We start from the raw sequence: 26,111 nt of genomic DNA on the forward strand, positions 1-26,111 counted from the left end.
TCAAACGTTTTGACATCACCAAAAAAAAAAAGGATGAATCATTCTTCCACATGAAAGATACAACCTGAACACTTTTTAAGAAGGTACAAAGGCCAACAAAGGATACCAGGACCTCCAGCATGAAAATAATGCATTTTGCTGCTATAACTAATAATAAAGAACCATTGTTGGTCTTTGCAACGGCTGTTATTTGCTTCAAAAAGCAGAATCTCAAATTTTCTATATTGACATAATCACTGTTGCAACAGCTATTATAATGGTATTATAACAACATAACAATAATGGGAAAATAATGGTATGATCTTTCCATTCACTTTTCATTAGATAAGGAAATAATATCTTGTTGGTTCATACAATCACTTTGGAGGAAATATCTCGATCTTATTTAGAGGAAGGTGCAAGTGAAAAAGAGGTTGTAATTTATATTATGAATACTATGTTATAACAACTATTATCTTTTTTTCTCCTATAATAGTATATAATAACAGGATGCACCAAAAGCATTATAGCAAGCATTATAATGGTCATATTGCTGTGATCTTAAGCCTTGGTTCCTTGGGCATGTCCATCAACGCTGTTATGAGGAGCTTTCTAGTTTGATTACTCCTTCAAAGAAAACTCAAAAACTTAGGCAAGTCCGACATTGGACTAGCCGGCTAGAGATACCATCCTGGTCCACCTAACAGCATGCAAAAATGAGCATTTTGACAGTGCAATCATATTTCAATGTGTAAGATCCTAAACTTTCAATAAAGGCCTTGGACTTGAGGAAGTTCCAGGCAAGCATAGATCATGCACAATGGTAATGTCCCATGTGGCCCTATAATAGACATCTGCTCCTGCATCACTATACCATGATCCATATGAAGCTAGTTAATAGTTCCATTGCAGACTTTGCATCCAAGTTTCAACTGTAACTTCACTCGGAGTATTTCTTTGCAAGATTATACTTAGAGCTATAGACGCAAAAGCCTGGTGGTATTTCCTGCCTAACCCGACACCAAACAGATGTTCAAGAACCTAAGAATGGCTAGGAAGATTTAGGAGGATCAACATAGGCTTACAGAATGACCAACAAACAGATCCAGCCTCCATGGTTTGAGAGTATTCTTCAAGTACAAGCTGCAGTGTAGAGAGTTTGGAGAGTGAAATTGACATCAGTGGTGAATCAACTTCACGATTAGCAGCCAACCATGGACGAAATTCTTGAGGAAGTTTCTGAACTCTTCAGTGGATAATTATAACCCACATTTTTGCATGTTCAAGAAATTGATACACTGCTTCAGAAGTGGGTTCCTTTCTAGAAACCGTCCATATAAGGCTGGGTAGACCGAAGCTTCATCAAAAACTGTGCTGTAGAATGCATTGTAAGGTGGGATATTCAAATATCATGTCAGATGAACAAAATGATATAACAAAGAGAAGTGGGCTTTAAGATCAGAAGACTTAACTCACCTGTTCAGCGGTTGCCCATTAAACAACCTTTTCTAATTGTCATGTTAACAACATGCACGACTCATAAAACTATCTAAACAAAAATGAGATAACTATGTGGACCAACTACGGGACAACTACTGCTAATTATTTGTTGTGGTCACTGCTATTCATACTTGATTTTGTCATAGTTGATGTGATGTTACAAAGCAGAAACTAGTCGACGCTTTCAATTGACAATAAGCCATCATCATGTTAAGCAGAAATGCAATGTCCAAAAAAATAGTGGACTTTTAAGGTATGAATAACTATTGGGGCACGGCTCAATTGGCAGCATGGACCTTTATTTAGCTGGCCTAGGTGGCCTCAAATAGGTCAGAGAGGTGAACCATGGGCTTGAACCAGGTTTTGAGCTTCAAGTTTGAGGTATGAGCCAGCTCCAGGATGACCAAGATCTAGCCCCACCTCAGCTCATTATCACGCCTAAAAATTTGGTTCACTGTGGTGTGGCTCGATTGCCAATTGGCTAAAACCCAAAGAAAATTTTGTTTTATAATTTATAGTTTAAACAGGAAAAATCCTAAAATTTCTGAGTGAAGCAAATCATGCTTGGAAGTCAAAAATATAGCTCTCATATTTTACTGAACATTTAGTGATAAGATGAATATTAGAAAATGTGGTATACCGTAAGACACCAACTTGCTGCAAACAAATGAGCTGAGCTTTCCTACTCTCCTTACTACCTCATCCACTTTGTATACTTTTGCTTTGCCTTTTTAACATCATACTGGTCCTTTTCTAATAGCTCCTGAAATCCACCAGTAGGGAGACAAACCTCTAAGGGTATCAAAATTCATGTTTGATGAATACATCAAAACTTGAACACATAAGTTGCACGGATAGTATAGCTAGTACACCAGGATTTCATATGATGATGACAACCAAGACCAAGGCATCCTTCTCCAAGCATTCTAATCCCAACAAATTTGCTCTGGATGTGTTCCTGAGAAGCCAACATGAGGCATCTGGTATACCTTAGGAGACATCTTGGTCTCAAATCCTCAACGAAAGTGGATTTTTGTGCTGAGAACCAGGTAGCAGCCAATTAAAAAAAAAACACCTAAGCAAAAAATTGGCATAAAAAAATGTCATTCTTGGAGTATAATGAAAGTAAATCAAACTTCGCAGGCACAGGCAGCTAGTTCAGCCAAAAACAATTTGGATGGTAGCACAATATCAGTTGCACCAAATATCAACTTCACCTAAAAGCTTATTGCAAAGATGGATCACCCGATTTTTGTTACCAGTTGAGATATACCATGCTCAGTGTCAGTATTATCAAGTACTTCTATAGCCCACAGGCACCCTCAACTATTAACTACTTATGTGGGCTTGCTGATACAAAAGATTCAGAGTTTTTTGAGCTGGCAATGTACAACCTTGCTGGAAAAAGAGAGGATATATGCGGAAGTTATTTCATTCTTTGAGCTTTTCAAAATATTTTGTTCATGCTTACCAAGAAATGATATTCTGTACATGCCATTGGACTAGATTCACCCTCAAGCAAAACCAGCACTTTGGACTAGTATATTAGCTATATCTAGTTAAGTTTTTCTCTATAACATCTTCAGAACTTAATTTTGTTGAGCATGTATGGCTCCACTGCTCTTGCGTTCCTATGAGATCTTTAGGGCAACAGGAAGCACTAGGCTGAACAAATCCGAGTTTCTCATTATATTGATAATCTGTGTGATAAGCTTTCCAATGATGAATACTAATTATTCCATTGGAAACTGACCGAGCAAGTCACCTAATAAAGCTGTTTTATTGGGATCACGCTTCTCCAACTGCATCAGGTTGGCAGTTTAAAGCAAAAGTTTACATTCTACATGTTACTATCAATGGAGTAGAAGAGACCATGAAATGGCAAGGGCATTATTGGCTTCCTACTCCTCCTTTGGAACCACTTTGAATAGGATCCATTTGTAGGCAGTAACGTGTTCCAAATTCACCTTCTAAAAAGATCCCCCTTCCTTTCAAATCCCCTGTATAGTAGGTAAACATTTTTCTTTGCTAGAAATGGCAAAACCAACCAATTCATTTTTCAATGACTAAATTTGATGATAAACATTCAACAAATAAGAAAATCATTTTGACCTCTGCCCCTTAGTTACCTAATTCAGGAATGAGGAAGCTGGGAACTGGAGCTCTCAACGGTTTTAGAAAAGCACTTAGGAGGCAGATTCATGAAGCCAGATACTGAAATATTCCGAAACAGATGCAGCATCAAAGATGAAAGACTGGCTGCTAACCTCTGACCAATTCCAACTCGAATTCATATCTACATCTCTGTTGACTCAAGCAGAATTATATTGTTCATAATTGAAATTGCTAGATACAAATTTCCCTGTTAATTTGGTGCTATACTATGATGCAGTTTAAATTTAGATGATGTTTATGTATTTATTTCCAATTATTTTTGCTGAATTTTATTCTTCAGTAGTAAATATGTCAGCGATAAGATTTAGATGCTACCAAAAATCTTCCATCCTTCTTTCAGAGGTAGACTGAATATTTTATGATGGAATTCTAGGGCTATATATTTTCTGGGTTTTTGACTCCTTGTCGTAAGATTGTCTAGAAGTCCCAAATTGAGTATAATTTGGATGATAAAAGTTTTGAAGTCATTGAATTTGCTTCTTGAAATTCCTTTAATGGCTTCCCAAACAGGTCTTCATGTGAATCCAAATTTTATAATCTTTAAAAGCTTTTGGTTACTTTTTGCTTGAAAAATTTTGAAAAGTGTAAAGATGTATAGATATCACACTTAAAATTATTCTAATCAAGTGTAGATTTATAAAAGTAGTGCAATGCAGAATTTGAGTTGAGCTGACCAATGAATTCTTGATCATCATATCTGTTCTACTTCTTCCACCATATTCTCCCTCTTTGAAGCTAGAGGATCCAGCCCAAAACATAGAAACAATCAGCCATTGTTTTTTTTACATTCCCCCTAGCTAGCTTTCAGCAAAAATGATCTGAAAATTAATTCAGACCTAAGAAAAAACTCATACATGAGCTCTAAATCATATCTAGCCCTTGTTATGGACTTAATCTTAAGAATGGACCTACATTATACAGAATCATAGGCTTACTGATACATATGAATAAATATGAATGGCAATAGCACAAATCCACTTCAATTAAATTGCTTGACCACTAATCTCTCTCCAAAATTCTTTGTCAAGTCAAATGCACCAAGCAAATCATTTATTTATGTATCCTTCAAATGCACAAAATATAATCCACTTAATAGAATATAATAATGTTTGACACATTTCCTCCATTTTCCCACTGAATAATTCCATATTCTTTCTTTAGTTGCAATTCACGATCCACCACGGCTGTAGAACCATACAGCTCAATAAGATATTCAAATATGCTGAACATGACCATGAAAATTTTAAGAACAAACATCCCAACAATCTCCACAACAAACTCACCATTAGTCACATAGAGACTGCATGCTCAAACACAAACTCATATACACCTATATGCACATGCATGCTGATATATTCCACTTGTCTGTCTTAAGCACCTAATCTAACGTTAACCTACAATATGGTTTCTACCAAGGTTTTACGTCCTAACAGGACCGGGGGCGTCCCAGTCGTCCCATCCCGTTCCTATGAGTAAACGGGACCGGGACCGGTACGGGGTTCCACTCCGAAATCCATCCATATAGAGAAAGAAGAAGAAAGAGAAAAGAAAGAAAAGAAGATGAAAAAAGGGAAAATGAAAGGAAAGAAGAAGAAGAAAAATGAAAGAAAGAAGGGAAGGGAGAAGAAAAAGAAAAGAAGGAAAGAAGAAAGAAGGAAAGAGAAAGAAGAAATAAAAGAAAGAAAAGAAGGGATGACAAAAAGAAAGAAAAAAATGAAAGATAGGAAAGTAGAAGAAAAAGAAAGAAAAGAAGGAAAGCAAAAAAAACAAAGAAATGAAAAAAGAAGAGAGAGAGATGGAGGATATCAATTGGGATGCATGATGTGAATGGCTATCGGGACGGAATGGGACAGGATGGACAGGATGGGACGGGACAGCGGGGCATCCCATTCCATGGAGATACTGAGACATTTCCGTCCCAGGAAATTTAAAACCTTGGTTTCTACAACTGAGAAAGATAATGCAATCAGATTTTCTCATGACAAAACACCAACTGAGATCTTAGATATGTAATCACTATCATCCCATCCAAAGTGATGAAGTTTCCAATAACAGCGACCACTATCACGAGACATCCTCATGCCATCTTGGTAGATTGAAACTTTTCTCAAGGACTTATGACAAAGTAACTAGATAAACCAAACTTATTTCACACATCAATCCTTAAATAAAACAATTGAGTTTTCATGACCATCAGTAGAATATTTCACACATTACTTTCATATCCCTGATAGAATTCCAGTCAGTTGCAACGCCATTCAGTTCTTCAAATTTGTCAAACTCAGCATGCTCGTAATACATATTAGATCTCTTTTGAGCTTCTTCCAATTCTACAGCTAAAACCAAATGAATACTTATAGTACCAAAACAATCCAATACTGCGACTTGTACCATGTCCCAAACCCAATATCTTCCGGCAAATGTATGGAATGGTACATGCTGCAGTACCGACACATGGCACAAAAGGTACCATATTTCAATATGGGGGCTCGGTTTGGATACCCTTCTGGGTCAGTATGGTATGCTCGAACTTTCCAGTACAGTTGGGTACTTAAAACTCCAGTCCTAAATATTTGTGGTCAGCTTTAAAAAACTCTCATTCACTAATTAGTGATATAAAGGGTCATTGCTGGTGCCTTCATAAGTTAGGCACCAAATAGTTGGATGTATCTGCATCATTATTTATCATCCTATCAATGAGATATAGCAATAGTAACCTTTAATGCATTAGCTGTGGACAGTGTTTACCTCATAAAACAATTAACTTACATAGTTCTAACTACTAATGCATTAGCCTCGTAAAATGTTAGCAGTAATCAGGGAAAAGAAAAATGTGTTCAACTATGGTGGCTACCATTCGGAGCATTCTAAGAGAGAAACTAGAAGTCCAGAAATACAATTTTCAGTAGAAAAGGCATGTAGGAAATGGGCTACAGAACAGGCCCTCCCCCAATACTGTAACACCCCAAACCATGGTGAATGCAGGATTTCATCCCAGGCCATTTGGTACAACTACCAAAGAGTTTACCTGCTTGGTACACTAGCACCTGCATAACTAGATGTACTTATAAAAGAAAAAAAAGAATAATATAATTATTTGCATGAAACATCCAATTGGTATGATAATACATCTATGTATTGACCGATATGCATATGTCTCAAAAGTGATTGAGAATATAAATCAGAATAGAAAAATGTTGATTTGCTTCTTCCAGTTTGTGATTAAAGAAAAGACTCGATCTGAAAATGGCAAGAACTGTGACCGTAAGAGGTTTAGCAAAGCAAAAAGCAGACCCAATTAACTCAAAGAGGCTTCTCCAACATGCATGAACTACTAACTCAAAGAGAAAACCAGGTGATTAACCATGTGTATCCTCTTCCTGTAACATGTAGGCAATTGCATATACATATAAGGGTACAAGCAAGAGTACCTTATGCATACTGATGACAGTCAGCAAGAACTTAGTGTGTCAGTTTAATGGAAATGAGAATATACCATATTCGTAAGTACTAGAAGCACTTCTTGTGGACAATAGATGGTCCTGTCTCATCATAGTCTGCCTTGGTGACATGCTGATTTTGAGGAAAGACAACTTTAGCCAATATAGCACCTCCCATCCAGGCTGAGTTCTTTGATAAATTCTCAGGCATGTATTCTGGGGGCTGAATGAAATAACACAAAATCAACATCAGGTCCCTGCAATTATGAAACATCCCTAGTTGAGAATGATGTTATTGGGAAGTACTAGACACCTTTACAAGAGATGGACGAACAGATGAAGAACACAGGTTTGCCTCTTTTTGGAAGCGCTCTTCAAAACCTGTACAGCAGAACATGTTAGAATGCATTGTTATTTATTTCTCCAGTCGCTCTATTGTTTGATGCAATGACACATGGCAAACATTGGGGCATGATTACTCGGGATTGCAAGAGTACATGATATAGTACTGGAATTTCATGTTAGAATGGACTAGTTCTCCAGTCACTCTATTTGATGACATGACACATGGGGGATTAATTTCTCTGGCTTGCAAAAGAACATGATATAGTACTGGAATTTCCATCCATGAATAATGTGCAGGGTAAGATACTGCACAAGGATTAAGTGCCAGCCAGCAAACACCATGCTAGGCCAATGCCAGCACCCAGCACTAGGTGGTATCAGGTACCAGGCACGCCAGCCTGTATCAATACCTCGATATGACTTGGTAATGCTTGATACAGAGCCATAAGTCTTCTTTTTTCCCCCTGGCACTTGTCACCACACCCCATGCAAGCAGCACCTAAATCCTTGGGTTACAGAAGTGTGCAATGCTAATGGAAATTGTCTGAGCATACTAGACAGATTTATACCTCTGCCGAAAAAAGAAGGGACAAAACATTTTAAATCATGCAATGGACTACCTCAATTATGAATTGTAATATAAAAAGCCTTTTGTTTAAGCAGATGATCTAAAGTGACTGCAAATAATCAACAGGGTATCATCAAACATTTGTCAAACAAGCACCAGATAAGAGAAAAATGAAAACAGAATGTTATAATTCTGCAAAGGCACTAAGCTATCATCATAACTGGTTTGGATATAGACCTGCTAAAATCAAGTATCAGTCTGGGAACAAGGGAAGCTGTATACAAATGCTACAACACACTTAAGTCCACAGAAGGGCAAAGCAACATTTAGTAAAACATGTAAGCATAACCATAAGTACTCACAAATCCAGCTTCATATAGCAAATTAATTCTACAAATATTTTCTAATTCTTTAAAAAACACAAATTCCAAAACTGAGCTCCATTCACTGCCTTGGAATCCTATGGACTTGTTAATTCAAAACTAAGTTTCAAAAGGCTAATAATTTCTATTTCCATTATTCCCATTTGGCAACATATCAATTCAGGCCTTAAAATTTATGACTTGAATAAACACATGGCATTTTCTTGACATATAAAGCCTATTTAACAGCATAATATTAAAATGTCTTTACAAAAAAATAAATGATCCCTGTATTAGCAATAATTTTCACTGATAGTTTATCCAGATTGCCAGACCATTCAGCCTTTGTCCATAGATTGTTGTCTGATGTTCCTAGTTTGCTACATGTAAAAATGCAAAATTGCATTTCCTCCACTGGATGTGGTATTGTGTTACATCTGCTACTCATATTTCAACACTAACATGCACTTGTAGTACTAAAGGTCCTCCATACATGACAAACCATTTTAATATAAACCAACTATGGCTTTAAAAACTGCCAGAACAGAATGGTACAACTAGTTCCATACCCAGTGCCACGATCATGGCACCAAGATGCCCCCAGCTCGCCAAAATTAGAAAAAATGAGGCACCTTGGACCGAGTCAAGTTAGTAAAGACCAGTATATGATGCACATTTTGCATAACCCAGACAAAATGGGTTGATATCCACCAGTATCAAACCCGGTGGGAGTGGTTCAAGGGTGCTCCAACTAGGGTGACAATTGACACCACCCTGTTGAGTACTCAACCCTAATGGGGTGGATTTACACAATCCATTTAGAGTCAAGGCCAGGGATGGGTATTCTAAACAAAATCTATAGCAGGTTCATGGTAGAGGTGGGTAAAGGCATACTTGTCTCAAACCCAACCAGGGGTATTTATTTAAATGCCCTTTTTCTAATTGTTTGCTTCTCTTAGTTAAGGTGCTTTGATTTCCTAAAGAACAATATTTCTACTTGTTGTTTGCAATATTATTGAATATTTGGATTATTATGTTCTATGTCTTCGGATCATAGTTTGTTTGATGTTATGTAAGATACTAAGATTTAATGTTACATCCTTTTTGTTGGTCTGATTTGTATGATGAATTCTTTTTTAATAAAAAATAAAAAGATGACCTTTGTAGTTTTACCTCCCCCGACCCATCCCAACCCACTTTATCTAGCTCCAAGCAGCACAGGGCAAATTCGGGGATTTAAGTATACACCCACAAGGCAGGTTTGGGGTGCCCCAACCCACCCTGAAGTGGGTACAAATAAGGGAAAAGTATGTGGCTCCCATTGTAGGGATAGTGTAGATAGTAGCATACCTGTCTCATTGCCATCCATAGCTCCAATCCAAGCCATTCTTTTTTATTTTTGAAAAGGTCAAGGGAGGACAAGGGGTTGAAGCCTGTCAAGGTTCCTTTTGACCATTCTTTCAGAGAGAGAGGGGGGGGGGAGAAAATGCAAGGAAGGGTGGAAGCTCTTAGCAAGGAGGGGAGGCCAGCAGATCAGCAAGGGAGGGCACTCCATTCAAGTAAGGCCCTTCATCCTCTATTATTCTAGCAAAAAAAGTTGGCAAAATTGGAAAAATAAGGGTAATTCATGTCAAATTTTAGGTCTAGAGCCCAAGGTAGGCAATCTGGAGGTGGTGGCATGGTCATTCTCAGGTACTCAGTCCCTTCACTAGCAAGGCAGGGTTGATGCATGCCACATGGAATAGGCATCACAAGCTTGGATGAAAACCAAATATGCAAGGAGATGTTGTCATACAAAAGAAGAGAATCCAGGGGTGGTGCAGCCAGGGATACACAGGATCAAGGTTATGGGGATAGGTATATAAAGATACTGTAGGCTCAATTTCGAGAAGTTACATTCGTGGATAAGAGGATTATATACATACCTAGATCACTAGAAGGTATGCTGATGGAAAAGATTAGACAGGAGACAAAAGGAGATGGGGACCAGTATTGAGAGACTTGAGAGAGATTGTAGGTAGTGGAAATAAGCGCACATATATACTACTTCATCAAATAAATATATTGGACAGCAGATCTCATCATATTGCCGAAGATAGATCTCCTAGTGCATCAAATAGCAAGTGGACATTATGCTTCATCCATGTATGGGACATATGGTTTTTTCCACTCATCATATCCCATGAGATCTAACTTTGTCCATTACCCCACCTGTAGATATGAGTATACCAGATCTAAGTACGGTGCTGCTTCCTACCACCCACAGCATAGATGCCCAAGCATCTACAAGTACCAAATGTACATACATCCGTGCATCAGGGGCCACAACTGGGTCATTATCCAACATCTTATGACCAATAAGAATGGAAAATTATCCAGGCTGGTATGACATTCCAGGTTTGGACTACCAATAAGAACCAAATGTATATAAGAGCCATCAACACTCTACAAAGGATTAAAGTTATAAAGCAAGTTATTGTGGATTTTGTTTTACAATATTATATTGTATTTGTTGTTCTTCACTTATAAGTGCTGTTTTTTAAATTGATCGAGTGTCGGTACCAATAATGATACTCAATTATCACATCTTTTAGAAACACAACTTAACCACTTTCAAAATAAAAACCAGTACTAAGATACATGAATGGAACCCAAAAAAAATCCAATGAAAAGGAAAATATTTTTTTTTATAAAAAATCATTTTTTAGCTATCCTAGTATGGGACTGATTCGAAGCCCATACCGCATGCCGATACGAGATGAACAGGTATCATATTGATTGGGCCAAAAGTTAGTACCAAGGCCGATATTGGTATTTGAAACCTTGGAATTATGGAAATAAAAACTTTAACAAGAGAGAAGATTAATCAACTCTATCACCTATGATTTACGATAGACATGGTCTGCCATACTATCTCATACTATCTAATACTAGGTGTATCGTACATGGTGGGAACCGATATGAAACTCAGTTTGGATCAGTACAGGCCTCATACCATCCTGTGCTGTACTGAGGCATATTAAAGTGTGCACCGAGGCATACCGAGATCAAAAGTGAGAAAAATAGTTAGAAGGCCATTTTGATATGGAATGCATACCATCCCATACTAGTAAGTTAACGGCATGACCTACTATGAGATTACGGACCTTGATGGTAGGTGTATTATGAGAATGGATATGAATTACATAAGTAAAATCGAAGAATAAAAACAATCAAAGAAAAATCATATTCATTTTATCGGTAGAAAAATCGTAAACATTCTGATGATATGAAATGCCCCGACCATAATAGATCTTCCCTTACCAGTATTAGAACTAACGAAAACTAAAATGAATATTTACTTAGAATATGTGCATTTCCTTTTGGTTTTATATGTACACAATATACATAATTTTACGAGAATGAAGATAGGCAAACAAACTCAAAGATCTACCTGTACTGTAAACTAGTATAACCAAAATAAATAAGAAGCCATTTGCTTAACCAAATAGAATTTCAGCTTAGCAATGTTTCCGAGTACCTTAAAGAAAAATATCGAATGAGTGTCAGAGAAGGAGAACACACCAATCATAGAAGCTGTACCACCACACAAAACAATATTCTCAAGGAGCTGTCGATGGTTCTCAGATGAAACACTTGAGATGCTACGAACCAGCTGTTCAACAATCCCATACTCCTCCAAGCACAAGATAGATGGTTGAAAAAGAGCTTCACCAATGATGTACCTTTCCCTTTCAATTGTTATCACCTGAAAACATGACTTAATTACTGCCAATATTGCACACTTAAAAAAGAGAGAACACTTCGTTATCGTTAGAAAAATGAACAGGATTAATTCGCCAGTTAATTCATCATGTAAATTCCTTCACGGAAGGTAGGATAGGTGATTGGTGAGTGGTGACCTGATTACTGAGTAATATGAAAATACAATTTCAATGGGTCTTAATGTGCAAGGATAATATAGTGGTAACACATACCCTTCCTTTGCAATCATACCAAGTGCCATACCCATAACCATATCCAATTGTGGAGTGCAACTACAAGAAAGCGGCCAAGAGAAATGGAAATTTGAGAGAACTCTAGTTAAGAGAGATGTTCGAATTTGCATTAATGGTTCTAAAAAGAGTAGGAGACATAAACTAGCATGGTGAAAGTAATAAAGAAAGAAATGGAAAAGTTTGCAACAGAACCCATGGTTGCCCTTAGAAGGAAAATTTTGATGAAAAAAGATTCATTAAGCCGACCCTAGATAGCTAAGACAAGGCCCAATGGTTATAATCATATTATGATAAACATTATCCCATTGAAATGATGTTGACTGGTGAAGTACAAACTCTAACTTGGGAAGACTCAATGAGAGGATTGAGTGATGAGTAGATCTTCATGACTGCTCAACCCTCAAATGAAATTGAAAATGCAAACGAGACCTATCATGAACCTTAAAAATAGGTGCCAACTTCATTACCAACATAAGAACAAGCGGGTCCCCCTGCCATGCAACTTAGGGGGCCAATTGGCAGGTAGGAGACCTACCTCACTAATCATAGTTTAAGTTCTTGCAGCCAAGGAGGAACCATATGCAATCCTCCTAAACTTGGAAGTAGTCCAAATAAAGATATAGATGACAAGGTCAGAATAATATCCACCTACAGGGCACAAAATTCTTAGCCAAAAAATATCAAATTGAGAACCTAACTCCTTTTATTGTTAAATAGTAGTTCCTCTAATACATAATCGAGGGAATTGATGTGTATATATTATAGATCCTTGAGTTATCACTATTGCTGCTGATCTCCAAACTGGGATTTGAGGTCTGTGAAGCCGAGGTAAGCTAAGGTTGGACGACTACGAGGGTGCTCCAAGAGAAAGTCAGACCTGCAAAAAGTCCCTTGCCAAAGTTGTTTCAAATGCTCAAGTCAACTAGGGACCAGTGAACGATGGCAGAGAGAGAGAGAGGGCGAAAGGGGCTTGAGAGCCTACCTAGGGTCCCCCGCTTCCACCTATTTATAGGAGGCCGCAGGCCATTTCCACTTTGAGCAGTGGCCATATCTGCAGAGATCACTCTCTGTGCGCAACACACAGTCGAGGTGAGCTGTCATCCGGTGGTTTCAGATGTCGTATCCATGTTATTGCGATCCAGTATTGATCTCATGCATAATTGTCACTAGAAATCGCAGTCCAATGAGATCGTGGTTTCCCTCATGCATGGCCGAGGTCAATGGTCGGTCACACCTAAGGCGGGCTCTCTTTGGCGTGAATCAAGATTGATAGAATATTCCTTGCATCAAATGCCCCCCACTTTCAAGTCTAAGCTAAAATTGAGCTCGGACAAAGGGAGTAGAAGTCATCTAATTGAGGTTACTCTGTTTAACTAAGCTGAATCCTGCACTTAATGCGCCTCGAGAAATCAGTTGGGGCAATAATTTCGAAGAGACATATGGTGCGATTTGGGCAGACCAAGTGAATCGTCGCCTTAATCCGAACCATTGACTGCAACAATCCATGGGAGCTCAATTTGACCAATGCCGAGCCGCCACATGGTGGAGATCCGAGGTGGCTAGACAAATCGTTGTCTGATCAGAGCTGTCCAACCTTCTATAAATAGAGGTCATTCCCCTTCCTTGCTTTTTACTTTATTGTTTTACTGGGTGAAGCTACTGCTTTAGCGATTTTTGGCTAGACTCCGACGACTTCGGGCTCACCTTCGGCAATCTTTCCAATGATCTTCTTGACGACCCGGCTCCAGTAAGGTCAACATACCCCCAGAGCCCAATCTTCCCTGCTCGGTCCATCATTGATCTTCCTTGGCTCTTTTAGGTTAGGTTCCGAACTCAATTCCTTCACTTTTTCCTTCCTTTCTATCTATTTAGCTCTTCTTCATTTTCTTGCCTCGTTGCTGGTCCTCCGTCACCTAACCAAAAATGAGTGAGATCAGGGGCTCGATGTGGAGCTGGTCATTTGATCACGAGCCATCCCAAGGTCGCAATGCTTAATCTATTACCTTGAAATCTACCTCCGACTATCTAAAGGTCAAGGCCGAGGTTGCTTTTAGCCCCATCGCATCATATCCATCCTTACTCAAAAGGACCTTGGGGTAATCCACCTCCAATATCGGGTTCCTCCCGAGCATCGATTGGCGCTCAAGATCGAGTATCCGACCCTCCCTCTAAAAAATGCCCCTGAAAGCCGGCCTGAGATTGCCCGCCTTTTCTAATCCAAATCTTCAAGTACTTCTTGATCGTCCTAACTTCAGTCATACCGAATTCGTGACAATTCATTATAGCTTTCCTTTCTTTTCACTTCCTCCTTGGCATCCGACCTACCAACCCGCTTTGTCGGCCTGCTTCATCCTAAAGAAGCATCCTTCGAAAAAAGAATGGTGGTACGTCTCTCCTCGAAAGGGACAACGTCTCGTTTGAGGTGCTCCCTCTATCCACAGATGGAAGGAGCGCTTCTTTGTTTCATCCGAGCAAGATTGGGGTTTCGACACCTTACGGGGTCAACCTCAAAAATCAGTGAACTAAGCTTCGAGGCTGTCGAATGTCAACCATCGATCACTAAAGACTCTGTTCGAACAAACGGCTCCTCCACTGAAGGAATTATTGTCTAAGTAAACATCATTCAACATCGGCCCTGAGCCCCACCGACCCCGAGGTGAGCCTCTCGCTATTCTTTATTAATTTCATATAACTAGCCAATTTTTCAATTGTCTTCAGTTTTATGTAGAGATGAGGCTAGATGCTCAGGGAAGCATTCGTCTGGCCATGCAGAAGAGAAAGAAGTCTACTGCTACCAAGGAGCCAGCAAAGAGGGCTCATCCCAAACCCGTCGTAGCTCAGTAGGTTTCGAGCTCTACAAAAGGTCCGAGCCGCACCACACCGAGGAGACCTACATCCAACCCCAACATCGTAGAGGTCCGCCCGATCCGATTGCTCCATCCCAAGGCGAAGCTATCAGCCTAGGCCTCATCATTAGTGCCCCAAAATGAGGGGTCATCTCGATGATCTTCTCCTTGAGCTGGGGGCATCCAACTCATTTCTGCCACCCACCCCTGCTGATGCTGAGACTAAGTAGGGGTTGGTCATCTCCACGATCAGGCTGTTTGACACCGCACTGGAGAGCCACCGAGTTGCCCAGGATCTTTTTTGTGAAATATTGCTACAACCCAACCAAGCAAAGCTCAGGGGAACGGGCTCCAACCTTCAGATCTCAGACACCTTCGATTCCATCTAGGTAGGTGACGCCAATCTTTCTCTTGTGCTTTCTTTCTTTCTTTTTAACTTTTCGTTCTTTTCAGCTCACCCATCACATTGATTTTTTCATGGAGTCCTCAAAGAAGGCGAGGTTGGATGCAACCAAGGCCCAAAAGAAGGCTAATGCAGCCGAGAGGGCAATCGAGGCAAAGAGGATTGAGCAGAAGGCGAGGCTGGTCCTCACAGACATCGAGATGGAGTGCCGACAGCTCGAAAAGAAGCTCAAGGCTGCCGAAGAGAGGGCCAAGGCAGCTAAGGAGGTCACCAAGATGGAGGTCGAGGATGTTAAGGAGGTTCGCAGGTTGAAAGAGCAACTGCGGGCCGTAGAGAAGGCCTCGAAGGTGGTAGAAGACTACCTAACCTCCAAGTGGCATGGGGATAAATTGGTGAAGTTCAACATGGAGGCATACGTGCTGGGATCTCTAACTGCTGGGCCAAGGTCAGGGCGGTCTACCCCCACCTCGACCTCAGCTCCTTGGAGGATAAAGGTCACACTGATCCTCCACCTACCCTGTTGGCTGTTGAATACATCGTGCTCGCTACCAAGGATGCTAAACCAACCACTGAGGAGACCACAGTAGCTGTCGAAGACACTGCAGCAACCGCTGAGGACTCCACTCTAGTCGAAATCGAGGCCTTGGGGCTTTTTAACTTTTTTATACTTTGTACTTCATGCTCTGTATAGCCAAGCTCATTTTGTGGTCAGTGGTCAGTCTTACCAATCTTATGTAAAAATCTTGTTTGATGAAATGAAATTTTCTTTCGCAAGTATCTGTGCTCAGCTCTCTCTCCTTTTTTGTGTTCGGTTTGGTCAAGCTCATTTGCAATCGATCTAGCCAACCTTATAAGGATTTTCATTTTGATGAAAATGCAACAAAGTGCAAGTTTGCTGTGGAAATTTCTCAAATATTTGTGTTTGATTCCTTGTCCGGCTTGCTTTTATTTTCTTTTTAATTGATGACATGAAGTGGATTTCTTAAGCACCTACATCCAAATTTTCGCCATCCAACTTTAGCATGTTGGCAAATGCCTATTTTAGCTCGATAAGGTGCACACCTACTGCCGATCTGGTCCTTGCCAATGTGGGAGTTCATGGCAAGCGTGGCTGAGTGATCTTCTGCTCGACTCGTTTTGGTATGAGGAGCATTTTTCAAAGATCCTCATGTGAGTTATCTGTCTCTCCGATTGGTTAAGGTGTTCTACTTGACTCATTTCGGTACGAGAAACATTTCCCAAGGGCCCTCATATGGGTTGTCCCTCTCTCCTTGGTTGGCTGAGGTCTTCTACTTAACTTATTTCAGTACAAGGAGCATTTCTCGAGTCCTCATGTGGGTTATACCTCTTTCCTCAATTAGCCGAGGTCTGCTGCTCAACTCGTTTTGGTATAAGGAGCATTTCTCGAGGGTCCTCATGTGGGTTACCACTCTTTCCTCAGCTGACCGATTCTTCTGCTCAACTCATTTTGGTACAAGTGTTTCTCGTTGGCTAGCCAAAGTCAGTAGCCGATGGAGCCAAAGGTGGATATTTCTATATGAAATATCAGCCTATAACACTTGAAAAAAATGGCATGAGAAATAATTTTATTAAGTAATTTGGAGAAAATATATGTTACATTACTGATAATAGATTCGCAGATTTTTGGAGTTTCAAATTTAAAGCACTGAGGTACCATCTAGATGCTAAAGTTGATAGATTTCTGACCATATGACTTCATCAATTTCGTATCAATCTTTCCAATTTGGAGTCAACTTCCCCTATTCCCGATTTGGGACACTTCAGCTCTCCATAAGACTAGGTTCGCCTATTCAGAATGACTTCCCTTTGACTCGAGAGTTGGAGTACCGGGCTATACCCTATTGGTACGCTACCATTCAGATTCAAGCACGTTTCCTTGTCTCTTCAAGCAAATCCAAATTCGCCTAGAGGTGCTCTGGATTGCACTCCTCGTTGAAGCTCTTAACCTGAGGTGATGAAAGGCCAAACTCAAGCGCATGATAGCTTCTATTTTGAAGGCGAGTTGAAGGACATCTCCTTAGTAGGAATTCATTGCATAATCCAATATGCCCACAACATACTATAGAACTCCTCCGACCATAAGCTTTTGACTTGATATAGTCTTGTCTTCAAGTCCAACAGAAGAGTTCGATTAGTTATCTTGACTTCTCCATTGGTTTGGGAGTGGCCCACTAAGGTCAGATGACACATGATGCCGAATTCTTCGCAAAACTCTCTAAATCGAACATTACTACATTACCGACAGTTCTTAGTGATGATGATCCGAAGTAAGCCAAATCGACAGATGACGGCTTTCCACATAAAATCGCAGACCTTGGCCTTGTTGATGCGAGCCAGCAGCTTCGTCTTGACCCACTTCATGAAGTAGTCAATGGCAACAAACAAAAATTTTCGCTGTTGCATCTTTACAGAGAATGAACCAAGGATATCCATTCCTCATTATGCAAACAACCATGGCGTGTCGATTGACATCAAAGAAATTAAGGGCTGATATTGGATACTTACAATATGTTGGTACTGATAAGCTAGCGACCGACCTCCCAGATGATCGCCACAAATGCCTTCATGCACTTTCCAAAGTGCATAATTCGCCTTAGTTGATTATAGGCATGTAAGGAGAGGTAAAAAGAAAAATCTCTTGTACAACTTGTCATCATGAAGGACATGGTAAGGGTCACAACATCTTAACTTCCGAGCTTCATTCAGATCAATTAGGAGCATTCTACTCTAGAGGTATCTAATGATGGGGTCCATCCAACTCTGCTTCGGATCCACTTGCATCATTGGAGCTAGCTCCTCAATACTAGACTTGTCCAAGACCTCGAAATATGAGCTCTTCTTAAGGTTGATCAATCCCAAGGGTGCAAAGCTTTGACAGCAGATTGACTATGAAATATTCCGACTTGGGGATTTATTGGATGTCAAAGCTAGCAAGGGGATAGAGGTGGCATCTTTGACTTTTTGCAAGTCTTTTATCATGTTGGACTCCCATGCTTCATACTCGCCTCAGACTTGTACGACTACGAGCTGCGAGTCACTGTAGACCTTCAACTATTGCACATCGAGCTCTTTAGCAATCACAAGGCTGGTTACGAGGGTCTCATTCTCTGCTTCATTGTTTGAAGTCTTAAATCTAAATCGTAGGACGTATTCAGCAATCATGCCTTCTAGACTAATGAGGACCAATCCGGCCCCCGATCCTATCGAGCTTAAGGACTCATCCACATACAAGATTTAAGACTCATTGGATTCCTCTTTATTAGCTTAGCTTCTGGCTTAGCTTCAGTGGAATCGATCGGCTTGCTAAGTGGGCAATCAAGTTCAGAGAGTTTGATGAAAAGTACCAACCTCCTTGAATGCACTATTGCGGAAAAAGATCCCATGAAAACTGAGACAAAAAAAAGGAATCCAATGAGTCTTAGATCTTACACATGGATGGATCCTCGAGCTCGACAAGGTCGGGGGTGGATTGGTCCTTACTAGTCCGGAAGATGTAATTGTTCAATATGCCCTACCTTTCAGATTTAAGACTTCAAACAATGAAACAGAATATGAGACTCTTGTAACCGATCTCACGATCGCTAAAGAGCTCGATATACAATAGTTGAAGGTCTATAGTGACTCGCAGCTTGTACTCGAGCAAGTTCGAGGCGAGTATGAAGCATGGGAGTCCAACATGATAATATACTTACAAAAGGTCAGAGATGTCGCCTCTACCCGCACTAGCTTTGACACCCAACAAATCTCCAGGTTGGAAAATTCTAGGGTCAATATATTGTCAAAGCTCGCCACCCTTGGGATTAATCGAGCTCAAGAAAAGATCATATTTCAAGATCTTGGAAAAGCTTAATATTAAGGAGCCAGCTCCAGTGATACAAGTGGATCCGAAGCAGAGCTGGATATACCCCATCATCACATACCTCCAGAGTGGAACGCTCTCAACTGACCTAAATGAAACTCTAAATTTAAGAGGTCAAGACTCTCACTGTCCTTCATGATGACAAGCTGCATAACAGATCTTTTTTACCTCTCCTTAGATGCCTACAACCAACCAAGACGAATTATGCACTTCGAAAAGTGCATAAAGGCATTTGTGGCGACCATCTGGGAGACAGGTCGCTAGCTTACAAAATACTTCGATAAAAATACTACTGGCCGACCTTATAATAAAATGCAATTGAGCTTAGAAGATGTGATCAATGCTAGCGTAACGCAAGTATCCAACGTCAGCCTCGACCCCTCAGGCGCCAATCGACGTGCTATGATCATTCGGACAATGGAGAATATATATCCTTGGCCCGTTCCCCATAGTGGCACAACAACGAAAATTTCTGCTCATCACCATTGACTACTTCACAAAGTTAGTCGAGATGAAGCCGCTAGCCATCAACGAGGCCAAGGTCCGTAACTTTGTGTCGAAAACTATCATCTATCTATTTAGCCTATCTTAGATCATCATCACCGACAACGGTCGGCAATTCAGTAACACTAATTCAAGGAGTTTTTACGAAGAATTCGGCATCATGCATCGTCTGACCTCAATGAACCACCGTCAAATCAATGAAGAAACTAAAATAACTAACCGAACTCTTCTGCAAGACTTGAACATGAAACTAGATCAAGCCAAAAGCTTATAATCGAAAGAGCTCTATAGTGTATTGTGGACGTATCAGACCATGCAATGAATTCCTACTAAGGAGATGCCCTTCAACATCACCTCTGGAACAAAAGCTGTTATTCTACTTAAAGTCGACCTCCCGTCACCTCAGATCAAGAGCTTCAACAAATAGAATAAACCAGAATACCCCCGTGCAAATTTGGATTTGCTTGAAGAGACAAGGGAACGTGCTCAAAACCAAATGACAATGTACCAACAGAGTGTAGCCCAGTACTACAACTCCTAAGTGAAAGTGAAGACATTCCACCAACGATCTCGTCTTGTGGAGAGTTGGAGTGTCCAAGCCTAAGGAACAGGAGAAGTTGACTCCAAATTAGGAAAACTTATACCAAATTAATGAAGTCGTATGGCCTAGAACCTATAGATTTTGGCATCTAGATGGGACCTCAATGCGCCGAACTTGGAACTCTGAAGATCTGCAAAGCTATTACCAGTAATATAATCTATATTTCCTCCAAATTATTTAATAAAATTATTTTCCATGCCACTTTTTCCAAGCGCTACAGGTTGGTACTTCATATGGAAATATCCCTGTCAACCACTAACTCCGGCTAGCCAATGAGAAACGCTCCTTATACCAAAATAAGTCGGCCAGAAGACATTAGCCAGCTAAGGAAAGAGGGATAACCCATATGAGGATCCGAGAAAAATGCTCCTCATACCAAAATGAGTCAAGCAGCAGACCTTGACCAACCGTGGATAATCCATCTGAGGGCCCTCAAGAAACACTCCACGTACCGAAATGAATCGAAAGAAGACCTTGGCCAATCAAGAAAAGAGGGATGACCCACACGAAGACCAATTAAGGAGAATTCTGATAAAATCAGCGACCTCCTATTTTCATAAAAAAGAATAAAAATTATTCTTGGGTAGAAGATGGTAACTCGACCAAAATTATAGGATTGTAATTGAGTTAAATGAGAACAATATGGATATGCTTAAGCAATGGTATTGCTTAAAATAAATTTCTTTTTAAGATGTGCGACTAATTCTAGGTCCGTTCATTTACTACTGGTAGATATGAACCATTAATGGAACTTTCTACAATAAAAGAACATAATACCATTCAAACAAGGAAAAAGATTCAGACTTAGGGCTGCTAATAGGTGTATGTCTATGCCAAGCCTCAAAATAAATCAAAATCTAAAGGCAAGATTTTATCCCAATCTAAATAGATAGCTCAGGCTCAAGCCATGGTTCAATGCTAAGTAGATGTGACATTGACTTGCCACTTTTATGATATTAATGCCAATAAAAGGGGAAAAACAGGAAAAAGAAAAGAAAAAAATAGGATGGTCAGCTGTAACCTTCTACAGAAAAAGGCAGAAAATTTTAAAAATTGACTTCTGACATGGATGTAGCCACATCACAACAAAAATGTTAGGGTTTTATAGATTAGCTTTATATCTGAACCCATGTAACCTGAATGAGTTCTGAATCAGGCGAGCCCAAAGCCTGTGAACTAGTTCGAGCAACTTGACAGCACTATTCAAATGAATGACCACAAGAAGCCTCACTTTGTATCTCAGAACAACTAATATCCAATGCATTACATTGTAACCAAGAAGGTTTTGAATATATGGGCATTAGTATAGGCATATATGTATCTATGTCATATGTACATACTGAAATGCAATTATGATGTCAAAGTAGGTAAGCACAAATACAATTAGTATAGACACATATGTATCTATGTCATATGCATGTACTGATGTGCCATTATGTTGTCAAAGCAGGTAAGCATAAATAAAACTTACGCACAAAAAAAAAAAAAAAAAAGATGTCGTATTCAGGATAATAAGACTATAAAACAACTAATGCAAACCTGTCCATCTGGAAGAGTGTGCTGCTCTTTCTGGCATGAATTTCGCATCTCTTCAAAGGCAATTTGGTCTTCTGCACAGCATGCATATTGCTCTTTCAACTTCTCAACCTCAGAAATGTCGATGATCACTGATGGATTGGACTTATGAAGTTCTTGAGCAAGTAAATTTGTCAAATCAATTCCACCAATCTCAAATCTTTTTGAAGCAATGTGCTGAACAGCACCTTCACAAACCGGTGCAATATCTAGCATGTTATAAAATTTATTAATGTAAATTATCAGTTCCTCCATCAGCAGATCTATGTGTTTGAATCCATGTTACAAAAATCACTAATTCCATCAAGCAAAAGTTGAATAATTCAATAAGCCTACTAAATATAGAATTAGGTTAATCTATGTGAAAAAATTTCGGAGTTACTACAAATCCATACAGGAGGTTAAAGAATAACAAGTTACACACTCCAATCTGTTCAAAAAGCCAATTATGCCAGTTTTGTTCACAGAATAAGACTGTTAGATTCTGGATAAGAGAATTCAAGAAACAAAAGATGCATAAGATATGAATCTCCCAAATTCTCATCAGATGCACAACTTCATAACCACAACAGCACTTGTCAGCCTGTCAACTCATATGGAACTGAATACATTTTACCATAACATAAAAGGGCGGCCCACTGCACAAGGCTCCTGCCACTGCAGGGCCTTTTTATTTTTTTTGGTGGGGTGGGGTGCGAGAGGTGTCAAATATGCACAACCTTATCCCTGCATGCAGAGAGGCTTTTTTCATGTTATAGTGTCACCCAAGTCATAGTGGAGCAACCTTACCATTGTGCCAAGGCTCATGCTCTAAATTTTTGCCATTACATAATAGGGAAAAAAATTCAAGGCACAATTTATGAATGGATCTTAGAGAAAACTACAACATGCACACAATAATAGAATATTTGATGTAAAATTGATTACAATATTGACGGTATATATACAAGCACACATGCATATATGTATACATATATACATATATACCTGCATATATGTGTGTGTGTGTGTGTGTGTGTATACATATATATATATGTATATATATCCATATATACATATGTGTATACATATGTGTATATATATGTGTATACATATGTATGTACCTATGTATGTATGTGTATACGTATGTATGTACCTATGTACGTACGTACATATGTGTGTGTGTATATACATACGTATGTACATACATATGTGTGTGTGTATATGTATGTACATACATACATACATACGTGTGTGTGTGTGTGTGTGTGTCAATGTGTGTGTGTGCACATATATGTATGTATATGTATATGTATATGTATCATCCAACCATTGAATGTATGGTTCCCCCAATCACTACCTCTTTTTGTTGCACCACCAATCAATTCAAAGAAATGATGGTGGAATTTCCTGGGTCAAATTGTTAAAATTGTTATTGGTTCAGGAATAAGACAAAGTAGAATGGAAATAGATATTTCTTTTTCCAATCACTACCACAAATAGATATTCCTTCTGGAATGGTTATTCCGCAAGTTACTAATATTTTCCTAGCTAAAATTTATAGAATAGCTGTAAGCAAGAGTCATTTTGTTCATAAGAATGAGGGAGGAATAGATGCAGAATTTTGTCCATAGGAAAGCTTTGGCAGGCATCAGGCTTATTTCGGACCTCATGCCTGCTCTATTTCCAGATCAAATGCTCCCTTGGGGAAACACCCCGAGTTTTGAACCTGGAACCTCCTTTAATGGAGGGTTGCAACAGCTGGGCTATTGCCAAGTTTGCAGCCACCTTCTCATTGTTTCCCTATAGATTCCCATACTTGAAAGTCTTAAGTAGTATCTCAAATCCAATTAATGATACAGCATCATTAAAAGTCTTCTGGTTCCAGTAATATCAAATGAAATGTATCTATGAATATAGAAAAATATACTGAGATATGTGTAATGGCCTATTGAAGTGTAGAATTATCTTCATGAATGTAAAATTGACGTCATTATTAATGATATCATTAAAAGCTGAGTATAGCATTGTCCAACAGGTCATGTCCTTCAATTTTACTTTTCTGTGTTGCACAAGCCCCAACGTTCACTGAGTGCAGACATTTTTGGACATCACCAGCCAAACCATATGAAAAAAGCTGTGTCCAATTAAAAGAATGACAAATAGAAATAAAAATATGAACTGTTAAGGACCTGTTAATACTAAGCACCACTCCAGAAAGATTTGTCTTAAAGTTACACTATACTCTTGAACAATGATTCAGCATCTAAACTTGCATAAGCAAACCCTTGAAAGAGATGCAGCACCTAGACAATTTGGAATTGCACTGAGTAGGCTAATGGAGTTGTCATGCTATTATGACAACAGAAATGTTCTGAAGAACAAGCACATCAAAATGCTGTTTGGATACCCACTTAACTAAAACACGGAAAATCCCTTCTAAAGATGAGAAATGGAAGAGGTCATCATTGTCGCAGGCAGGGAGGAGGGGGGTGCAGTTGGGGGGTGAAAGCTTAGGACTCTTAAATCCCTCAATTTTAGGAATAAGGGAAGCCACCTTTTCGGTGGAATACATTGTCTTGAAACAATAGGAGTCCTGAGACCAACCAGGAGACTTTGAGAGCCTCACTCAAGTAATCTCAACCAATCCTCAGTTTTTTGATCCTGTTAAGATGCTTACAACTTTAGATCATAAGTATCCACATGGACATCCAAACAGGCCCAAAATAGTTTAATAGGCATGTACTCTGTTTTAACAGGATCCCTCATTAACTATTTCACTTAAATAAGACAAAAAAAGACCATCAAAATACATACTAAACAAATAAATAAAACAGTACGCTCCAACTACATACAAGGCTATGGGCATTAGACTTCAATTTTGTCAAATCATGCATCAATGTTCTCCATGATAGTTCCTTTCAAATAAACCATAATTCATTAATGGGATCTTTTAAATATAATCTTAAAACTATGCCCTGTAAATTTATGTTATCAATTACAATATTCCATTAAAATCTTAAAATATTAATGAGCCAAATCCAATATAATGTTTTAATCTGATTAAATTATCCAACCATACAGCATACAATCAATACCACTGAATGACTAAGCATAAATAGCTGTTACCCAAAATGCATACCTATCTTTCCATGTCCAATATCAACAGTACACCCTGAGATGCGACCTATTGCATAAAGTGACAATACTGCCTGTTCAGAAGCATAAAAGCCCGAAACATTGAATGTTTCAAACATTAGTTGCACCAGTTGTTCTCTGACAGCCTGTCAAGGCAATAATTAAAAGATGAGCAATAATATAACAATTAGATCAATATTTTCCATGTTCTAAGTAGACAAAGGATAGTGAAACTTGAGAAGCAAGTTCTAGGGTTAGCTAATACAGAAGCTGAGACTGAAGTTTTGGTTGAGAACAAACCAATACTGACCCCCCAGCTTGAATTTCAGTCAATATCTGCAGTCTCAGTTAGTTTCAGCCAAACCTTCATTCAGTGGATTCGGCTAGTTTCGGCAGAAGATACATGAAACTCATCATAGATGACTTTTATATAGTTTAATTTCAGTGTTTGCAATCATATTAGAGTCATTTCAATATTCAATTATGTAGGATACATAACATCAATTTTCAATGCTTTTCCATACTTTTGTTTAGTTAAAAAGGAGACAGATGATAACTTTAATCCTTGATGGCCTGAGACCTTAGAAAAAAATCCTCATCATAGCAGGTTATAAAGACTACATTTAACAACTAAAAGCAAGACACTTTGCAAAAATGATACCTTTGTTGTATAAGATAGCTATAACATTCTACATATGCATATGTATTTGATAGAAAAGTGCATTTGCTTAAATAAAGACTTAACCTCAAAAATATGGGGAAAATGTCCAATTTCAATATATTTTAGTTGTACGAAAAATGAAATAATATGGATTTCT

At 39.0% G+C, this 26,111-nt stretch overlaps 1 protein-coding gene across 5 annotated transcripts in view; it reads right to left on the reverse strand.

The window, feature by feature from the left end:
• Positions 1 to 702: 702 nt before the first annotated feature.
• LOC105033504 (actin-related protein 7) overlaps positions 703 to 26,111 on the reverse strand; it is a 29,348-nt gene continuing 3,939 nt past the window's right edge. Inside the window, exons 3-8 of one of the 5 annotated variants that reach the window (XR_829989.3) lie at positions 25,298 to 25,439; positions 22,141 to 22,385; positions 11,890 to 12,117; positions 7,408 to 7,475; positions 7,151 to 7,317; positions 703 to 1,353 (exon numbers count right to left, since the gene is read on the reverse strand). Coding sequence is in view for 4 of the 5 variants with exons in the window: in XM_010908353.3 (XP_010906655.1) it covers positions 7,165 to 7,317; positions 7,408 to 7,475; positions 11,934 to 12,117; positions 22,141 to 22,385; positions 25,298 to 25,439 (792 nt within the window). In the remaining variant the exon portion in view is untranslated. The other 4 variants (XM_010908353.3, XM_010908342.3, XM_019849593.3 and 1 more) reach the window with 4 other exon arrangements.

This window comes from Elaeis guineensis, chromosome 2 (genome assembly GCF_000442705.2).
Source record: "Elaeis guineensis isolate ETL-2024a chromosome 2, EG11, whole genome shotgun sequence".
Classification (NCBI taxonomy): domain Eukaryota; kingdom Viridiplantae; phylum Streptophyta; class Magnoliopsida; order Arecales; family Arecaceae; genus Elaeis; species Elaeis guineensis.